At 40.6% G+C, this 9,481-nt stretch overlaps 1 protein-coding gene across 1 annotated transcript in view; it reads right to left on the bottom strand.

Annotated features, from left to right (window-relative positions):
• Positions 1–5,828: 5,828 nt before the first annotated feature.
• Positions 5,829–9,481, bottom strand: part of LOC110313182 (olfactory receptor 2AE1) — a 12,671-nt gene continuing 9,018 nt past the window's right edge. The window contains 2 exon segments of the mRNA XM_021187206.1: positions 5,829–6,565; positions 6,568–6,760. Coding sequence (XP_021042865.1) covers positions 5,829–6,565; positions 6,568–6,760 — 930 coding nt within the window.

The following is a 9,481-nucleotide window of genomic DNA, read 5'->3' on the forward strand; positions in this document are numbered from 1 at the left end:
TGGTAACTCCTCAATCGAGATTTTTTTTTTCCTTTCATACCACTCCAGGTTGAAAATTAAAGCTAATAAGACTCCTATCAATGGGGGAATATGGAGTCTGAACAGGCCACCTCCTATAACTAGGCAAGAATTCCAGTGTAGGGATTGGGACATCAACCCAGCCACAAAACCTGCAACCTACAGACCTACTGTTCAATTTGTCCTGCCTACAAGATGTGAGGGGTAAAGGTGGGGGTAGCCAACCAATGACTGGTCCAACTTAAGACACATACCAAGAGCAGGATCCCACACATAGTGCATTCCCTGGAAGACCAGGAATCAGAGGTTGGTTAGCCCAGAGACCTAGGATAGAACTAAACATGACCCGTGAAAGCAAAAAATAAACAAAAAGTCAATGAGATGATTCCTTATGATCTGCTATAATTGTAGACTAGCTTGGCTTAGTCATCGTCAGATAGGCTTCATCCAACAGCTAATGGAAACAAATGCAGAGATTCACAGCTTGGGGAATCTTGCAGAAGAAGGATATAAAGGATTGAAAGAGCCAGAGGGGTAAAGGACACCACAAGAAAACCCACAGAGTCAATTAACCTGGACACATAGAGGCTCACAGAGACTGAACCAACAATCTGGGAGCTTACATGAGTCTGACCTAGGTTCTCTGCATATATGTTATAGTTGTGTAGCTTGGTGTTCTTGAGGGACTCTTAACAGTGAGAACAAGGGCTGTCCCTGACCCTTTTGTCTGCTTTTGGAACTGTTTTCCTCCTACTGGGTTGCCTCATCCAGCCTTAAAATGAGGGGTGGTGCCTAGTCTTTTTGCAACTTGATATGCCATGTTTGGCTGATATCCCTGGGAAGCTTGCCCTTTTCCAAAGGGAAAGGAGGACTGGATCAGGGTGGGGTAAGGGACTGGGAAGTGGGTACTTCAGTCTGGACATAATATATGAAAGAAGAATAAATTAATAAAAAAAATTAAGGCTAACCAACATCGCCTCATAAATTTAAGCAAGGGCTCTCAGTTGAACCCAGAGTAAAACAATATAGCTAGTCTCATTAGCCAGATAGCTCTAAGCATCCCGTCTCTGCCTTCCAAGGTCAGAACGGCTGGAGGGCTGCCACACCCACATGACTTTTGGGGATCTCAACTCCAGTCATCCCCACAGCCCTGGTTGGTTCCTTTAATTGTACAGATTAATAAGACTTTCTCTGATATCACAATATACAAACAACTGAACATCTCTAGCCACCCTCCTTCTACTGCCATCCTGTTTGCTCCCATCACCCACTTCCTATCTCTGACAATCCCTCTTTTGCTTTCAGGGTGGTATCATTAGGACTGCAATAAATGACAGCAAATGCTCAAATATCAAACGCTTGGTTCCTAGTGTGAGTGTTTAGATGAAGAGCTTTGGTGAAGTGATTGACGTGAGGGGTCCGACCTCATCAGTGTGGGTCAACCCACCAATAGTTTCACAGACTACTTGGAAATGGTGGAATTGCTTCTATCTCCTACCTGGGAGGTCTGGCTTTGGGGGTTGCTAAAAGTCCAAGTCTGGACTTGAAAACAAGAATGGGAAGAATGAAACAGGAAAGTGGTATGTTCAGTATAGTACTACCAAAAGGAGCAGGAGGGACACCCACCATCCTCAGCACTGTCCTCCAGGAGCTAATCATCCAGAAGGAACAATGAAAGACGGAAGGCATGAAGTGTGCACAGTCAATCCGTTTTGATCTGTTTAGTAGTTTTTCCTAGATTGGCCACTCATGACTGACAGCAATAAAACAGCAGTAGTTGTCTCGTTGCCCAGAGACAGTTTCACCTTTTGTCAGATGATGATTCATCACAGCTGCTATTCTTGGAATCTAGGGTGACTGAGGATCATGTGACTCACAGAAAAGAACAAGTCAAATAGCAAGGTGGAGCTGGTTCCTTTAGGGTGCATGCAGTGACTAGAGAATTCTGGGCTGTGCCCAGTGATTTAGAGCAGGATGACGCAAACCTGGTGGTAACATAATGACAACATGCTCATTATTCTGTTTGCATAAGTCTTGAAAATAGCTTAAACACTGTGGCATCTTCAGTCTTGAATAAGAAGGATTATTATTTACTTATCTGAGTGTCTCTTAAGTGATTACGAAGTGCATGCAGAGTTGAGCAAGAATCCAACATGATCTCCTTTTGTTGTTGAATTGCTCTGGCTAGGACTTCAAGTACTATATTGAACAGGTAGGGAGAAAGTGGGCAGCCTTGTCTAGTCCCTGATTTTAGTGGGAATGCTTCGAGTTTCTCTCCATTTACTTTGATGTTGGCTACTGGTTTGACGTGAGATTCAAAATTTAGATGGCAAGTTTTCATCCTCTCAGGAAGTAAGTTACTGGGACCAGACTCTTAAAGTGCATATTTTCTTTCCTAACTCCTTCTTGTGTCTTTTTGTGACTGCCACGAGGTGAGCAGCTATGCTCCACTACCTATTCCTGACTCACTACAAACCTGAAAACTGCAGATTCCAAATGACTGAGACTGAAATCCTGACAAAATGAGCCAAAATGTTTCTTTCTTTAAGCTTATTTTTCTCAAGTCGCTTAGCAACAGAAAACTAATAGAAACAGCTGAAAAATAAGGTAGCTTACTGCATCCACTCCAGTAGTGACAAGCTTGACAGGCCCCAAAAACCTGGGCGCTGTCCCAAGGCAAAAAGTTCACAGAAACTTAGTCTCCTGGAACTGTGGCATCCCATAGCACGTATGCTTCAATTTTGTCCTTACAAATGGATCTGTGTGCTTCCTTTCAGTATTGTTTTGTAATAAGTTCCTCCAAACAATGGCTTACCAAATACTTAAGCAAAATTGAACTTTGTTTCCTGGCCTTCACCAATGCCCTAGGTAGTCCTTGAGCCAACCCTGGGCTTGGAATTCAGTAAGAATGTTGCCTGTTCAATGACATTCAGAATTGCCTCTAGTATTATAAGAGAGATAGTGAAAGAAATCAGACTTTACTCTCTACTACATAAAGTTAGAAATCTCAAGGTAAGCTTAGCAAAGTAAGTTTAGAATTCTTGGTATAGTTATGTATGGCAGACTACATTACTTATTAGTAGAAAAGTCCCCCCCCACCCTATCACTTAGAATAAATGTCAAGTCGCTCCCATATACAGGAATTTACAATGGTTTAGGAAGTAGATTGGCTGTGGTTTTAGAGTATTGCACTATTCATGAGAAGGTTAGCTAGAACGGAACTCCCTAATTAGAACCACGACTTGGGTGTGAAAGCCCTTGCCCCAGGAGTGTAAAGACCTCACACCTGGCTTCTAAGACTATAGCTGACCTTAGATAAAGCTGACTTTGTCTCAGTTGTTTTATTNCCCAGTTCCTGCCAGTCTTTGTGTTTACATTCTGCTGTTTTGTGTAAGAGTCATTAAGCATCCAGTAACTTCATTTGTACCTTGCCAATGTGTCACCTAACTTCCCTATTTTGTTCTGTATAAAAGTTCGATGCTCAATTTGACATGACATTCAGATATTACACACTCTCTCATGTCAGTCTGTTTGTCAGATGCTGAATCCTCACTCACCTGAACCAGAGTTCCACGCAGATAGGAGACCCCAGAAAGGAGGTAGTCTGCGGCAGTAATTGCTATCTTTTTATCTAATACTAGTATTCTCACGCTTGTAGAATTGACTTTTGGCAGGTGATTAGAAAATATACAAACTCATAGAAGCTGAACAATTCACTATGCTACACTTCAGTGAGGAGCCTTGGTTTCACGTGGCTTCTACACTACTGGATGAAAATTGGGTAAAGATAAAAATCAAGAAGGAAATTTAAAACATTTTAGAATTGAGTGAAAGTGAAAATACAGCTGGGAGTGGTGAGGCATGCCTTTAGTCCCAGAACTCAGGAGACAGAGGCAGGTGAATTCTGTGAGTTCCAGACCAACCTGGTCTATGAATCAAGTCCAGGACAGCCAGAGACTGTTATGCACAGAAACCCTGTCTCAAAAAAAGAAAAGAAAAGAAAAGAAAAGAAAAGAAAAGAAAAGAAAAGAAAAGAAAAGAGAAAAAAGAGAAAAAAGAGAAAAAAGAGAAAAAAGAGAAAAAAGAGAAAAAAGAGAAAAAAGAAAGAGAGGGTGGAAGGAGGGAGGAGAGGAAGGAAGGAAGGAAGGAAGGAAGGAAAAGGAAAATGCAACATACCCAAACTTATGAGACATAAAGACAATTCTAAGAGACAAGTTCATGGTACTATGTATATACATCAAAACATTAGCGAGTTTTGTACTAATAGCTTAATGACACATTTGAAAGCTCAAGAAAAAGTAATACTAAAAAAAAGTGGACTAGAAGAAACAAACTCAGGGCTAAAATTAGTAAAATAAAAAAAAGCAGTACAGAGAATACTATAAAAAAATCTGTATAGCACCAAACTGGAATCCTAAAACAAAGATGGGAATTTTTTATTTTTTTATTTTATTAGAATTATTATCACTCCTCCCACCTTTTTCTCTCCTCAACTCCCACCAGTGAGCCTCCCTTGAAATGCCATACCATGTCCCCACTCTCATGTTGGTAGCACTTTTCTTTTATTATATTTGCAATATGCATAAATTAATAAATATAACCTACTGAGTTCATTATTGGTACTTGTCTGTGTATAGTTTCAAGGCTGACCACTCTGCACTGGACAACCAATAATGGGATTCATTATTTACCCACAATGACTAGCATAATTTCAGAGATTCAGAGACAGTTCAACACACACAAACATTACCCACCACATAAGCATACTAAAAGACAAAAAAAAAAAGCCACATGATCATCTCATAAGATGGAGACAAATCCAACATCCTTCACATCAAAAGATCTGGAGAGTCTAGGGGATAAAAGGAACATATCTCAACATAATAAAGACCATTTACAGCAAGCCAACACCAACATCATCCTAAACAAAAACAAAAACAAAATAAAAACTCATAGCATTTCTGTTAAAATGAGGAACAAGGCAAGATGTCTGTCCACTCTCCCCAAACTTATTCTGTACAGTACCTGAAATCTTATCTAAAGCCCATTGTAGTTTTTTCTTAATATTTTGGGAAATCTCATTGGCCTTTATTTATCTTCTTGGAGATTGCTTGGTTGATTAGTTTTGTTTATATGGATTAGTTTTGAGACTAGAACTATAATCCAATAATGGATTTCATTAATGCTAGGCAAACACTCTACCAACTGACCTGCATTCCCATACTTCATACCAAAAGGGGTTTTTGGGTTGGGTTGGGGTTGGGGCTAGAGTTGGGGTTGTACATTTTCCTTATTTCTTCAAGAGCTTCACATATGTACCCTGTAGTGTTTCTGTTAGAAAATAGAAGGCAAAACAAAAGAATCTGACGTCAAAAGCCTGTCAAACTAAGTCCAAAAGCTTAGTTTGGAAAATCTAAGGGCTCACTCCATGCTAGTAGTAATAGTGTTAAATGCTAGGGAAATTTTATGAAGTTAAAAGGTGGAAAGGGGATTGTGTGTGTGTCCATGTGGCCAAGTTTCCTCTTTCTGAGAAGAGACTAATTGGTTGTAGTTTGCTCAATATTTAAGAACTTGGGATGTTTTGTAGAATACTCTGTACCATTCTTAGAACCAGAAATTCAAGTTAAAGGTCTGAGATGACTGCAATTATTTTATCAGTTTAGGTGATGAAAATCATATTAGAATAGTAGAATTCCGCATTATCCATGTTATTTGTATGCACTAGACAAAAAAGTATCAGAAGTTTACACAAATCAGTTGAATGCAAATCCTATTCAAATGTACATTCTGGAAAACCACAATTGCAGCCACTAGGTGTCAAGGTCCCTCCTCAATATTTTCTTCAGAGCCTTAGCAACATCCTTATTCCGGAGAGTATAAATCAAGGGATTCAGTGTGGGAGTGATGATGCTGTAGAAAACAGAACCAACTTTGTCTTGCAATGAGGTGCGCTGGGACCTGGGCCTCATATAGGAGAATATGCAAGCATCATATCAGAGAGAAATTGCAATAAGGTGAGAGCTGCTCATGGAAAAAGCATTTCTCTTACTCCTAGCTGAATGCATCTGAATGACACTGTGGAGAATGAATCCATAGGCGGTAGAGACAAGAATTATGGGGAGAAGTATAATGGTGCTGACACAGACTGTGTTCTCATACACAGTGATGTCCCCACACACCAGTTTCAAAACCACTGGAAATTCACAGTAGAGATGGTGGATGATTCTCAACCTTCAGAAAGGAAAGCTCATCAAGATGACCATGCAAATTAAGGAGTTCACAGATGTGCTCAACCATAACATGACAGCCATCATCACACCCACTCTTCTGCTCATGAGCACAGTGTAGGATAAAGGGTGGCAGATGGCAACATAGCAGTCCTAGGACATGAGAGCCAGGAGGAGAGACTCTGCACCACCCAGAGACAGATAAAGGAAGTGCTGAGTGGCACAGCCCACGAACGAGGTGGGCTTCTTGCCAGACAGATAGTTGCTAGCCATCTTGGGGATGGTTGTAGAGATGTGCATCAGATCCACGAGGGACAGTGGCTGAGCAGGAAATACATCAGTATGTGAAGACAAGGGTCAGAGAAGATGACAAGGGTGGTGAGGCTGTTGCAATTGACTGCAGTAAGAAAGATCAGCATTATCAAGAGGAAAGGACAAAAGTGGCTGAAGAAGTCATCAAAGAGCCCTTGAAGGATAAAGTCTTCCAGACAGGTCTAGTTCCACCACCACAGTCCCTGAGGGAACACAGAGAGGACAGGAGTGTGGTGCAAGAACCATCACTTTACAATAAGCATTTTCTTTCTCAGGAAAAATGTGAAAAATTATTTTTCTCTTTATTTTACATTTTTAAAAATTTTTGTATAGATTCATTTGGCATGATAGTGAGTTACATGTGGACATTTTTGTACAAGTGTATATCTACTCCTAATTGACCATCAACTCTAGTTATCCAAATGATATTTTTAAAAAGAGAAACCTAAAAAAAAATCTCTCTTGAAAATGAGCATTACTGTGAAATGCCAGAATATCTACAGTCTACTGAAAGCCCAGCTAAAGAGCTGAGACAATATCTCCACAAGTATAATGTAAGGTACCATGCAAGCCTGACTACCCAAGGTTTATCCCCAAGACTTACATGAAAATTGTAAGATGTGGATGGAGAGCTCTGTGACATGCTTGCTGTCTTTTGGACAGGGTATGGCTGATGGACTCATGAACTCACTGCAGTTATGATTAACTTCACAAGATCAAGCCAACAAAGTCAACCAGCATTCCACTAAGGAGTGTAAACCAGACTAAGCTACAAATAAAAGAGGGGATTAGAATATGAAGTTGGGAGAGAGACATGTGGGGGCAAGGGGAGGAAGGAGTCAGCATGAGTATGATCAAGATATATTATCCACACACATGGAATTGTCTGGAGGGGAAGTTGGTGTTTTCTACCTCCTTCTTTAGCAGGTTTTGGTTCTATACAGGATAGTCATGAGAGTCACTGTATTTCATATTGTTCTTATGTAGAAATCAACTAAAGTTTAAAACAGTGGTTCTCAACCTTCCTAATGCTGCAACACTCTGTGTGGTGACCTCCAACTGTAAAAGTATTCTTGTTATTTTATAGCTGTAATGTAGTTATGAATCATACTGTAAATATTTTTCTCACAATCTGCAGGTTGAGAACTGTTGGCTTAAAGAAGCATGTCAGTGATAAGATAAACGAAGAAGCTAAATCCATGCTCCCAGACAATGAGCCTGTGTGTAATTGTACCAATCAAATTGTGACACACAGCCTGGAGAAACTAGGATTGTAGCATTTCATCAGCCAAACTTCCCTATCTATATCCAGTTCTCATCTGAATAAGATTGGCTACTTAACTTTCACAGTGAAGTATGACTCAAAAAAAAAAAAAAAAAAGAGAAGATCTAAATTGATCTTACAAGTGTTACCCTATCTTTATTTGGTTTTTTTCTGTTGTTGTTTTTTTTATGTTGTTCTTTTGTTTGTTTTGTCTTGTTATCCTCTCCCTATGATCGTAAAGCAATTTTCTCCTAATTGAAACACCTCCTCCATGAAGGAGAGAAGAACTCAGGAAATCAACAATTTCACACATCTAGGAAAGCGGAGTCATGAGGGTCCCTTCCCAAGGATGTAGAGTCAGTAAACAATTGCTGGGCCAGGAGACTCTGAGCAACCAAGGTGCTAAGAAGAGACTGTCCTACCCCTGGGGCAGCCTGCAGGTCATGCAGAGCTTCGGAAATCTTCAGGAGTGCTGGGATGGGTTTCTCTGTCAGGCAGCTACTTTTCAGTCCTCCCTGCTCTGGCAAGTAGCCACTCTACTACACTCCAATAAACTCATAATTATCTGGTTCTTTGCTTTATTTCTCCCTTAGGAATTTCCTAACATTTCCCATTCCTCTTCTAGCCTTTCAAAGATCTTTTTCTCTGCCTTCTCAGGAGGCTGTCCTCCTGGGTTGCTTCAATAAGACCCTGTGACATAAGGGACAACTGACAGTGGCCAAATTACTAATAAGAGTTTCCAGGATGAAGCAAACCTAATGTTATCATACACAGAATTTCCTCAGCAGAGACATGGACTCAGAACAAGCATGTGTATGCAGTGTAGCTGGAAAGAGAGTCCATACTGATACACACATTGGCTACTATTCCCCCACTAACAAGTCTTTTCTGAAGTGCACACCACATTTTGAGATCTTCCATAACTAGTGCAGTTGCATTAATTATTCCAGTAGAGGCAGGACAGGAGCAGCACAACATATGATTCTGTAGCACTTTTACAGCCTGCATTCATATTCTGAAGTCTTCCAGCAAGTAGCAGGACAGTCTTGCTCAGATCTGTATCCTTAACAGCCTATTGGCAGAATGGACTGAATAGGGCTTCTTCCACCCATGCTAGCTGTGCAGTGTAATCATGCAGAATGTTCTCTCTGACTCTGAACCTCTATTTTAGTCACCTTTCTATTCCAGTTCAATAATTTAGGCAACAGGAATTTGCAGGGATATGATACAGTTTCAATTATCACATTCCCAAACCTAAGGAAAAAAATATGATTTGGATTTCCCTGCTGTTTTGGATAACTGAAGCTCTCTTTTTATAGGTATCCTCTCCTTCTGTTATTAAAGTTGAATTCAGTATATAATAAAGCCCCGTTCTGACTGTATAATTGTTTTCTCAAAAGTAACTAAAGACACCAGAATGGAAGAAGAGTACCATCTGTGAGAAATGAAACCTCTCCAAGCCCAGAGGACATGTGATGCCAGCTGAGCTAAGTTGGCATCACTAAACTGACAGCATAGGGACTTTCCCACATAGCACACACCCTGGATATCTCCTGGGAACCCTTAGCACAGACACTGTAAGACCCCCTCGTGAGGAACTCCCTCGGGTCCTCAGGTCACAGGAGTCTGGGAATCCCACAGAAACACAGAGAAACCGTCT

This window comes from Mus pahari, chromosome 23 (genome assembly GCF_900095145.1).
Source record: "Mus pahari chromosome 23, PAHARI_EIJ_v1.1, whole genome shotgun sequence".
Lineage (NCBI taxonomy): Eukaryota > Metazoa > Chordata > Mammalia > Rodentia > Muridae > Mus > Mus pahari.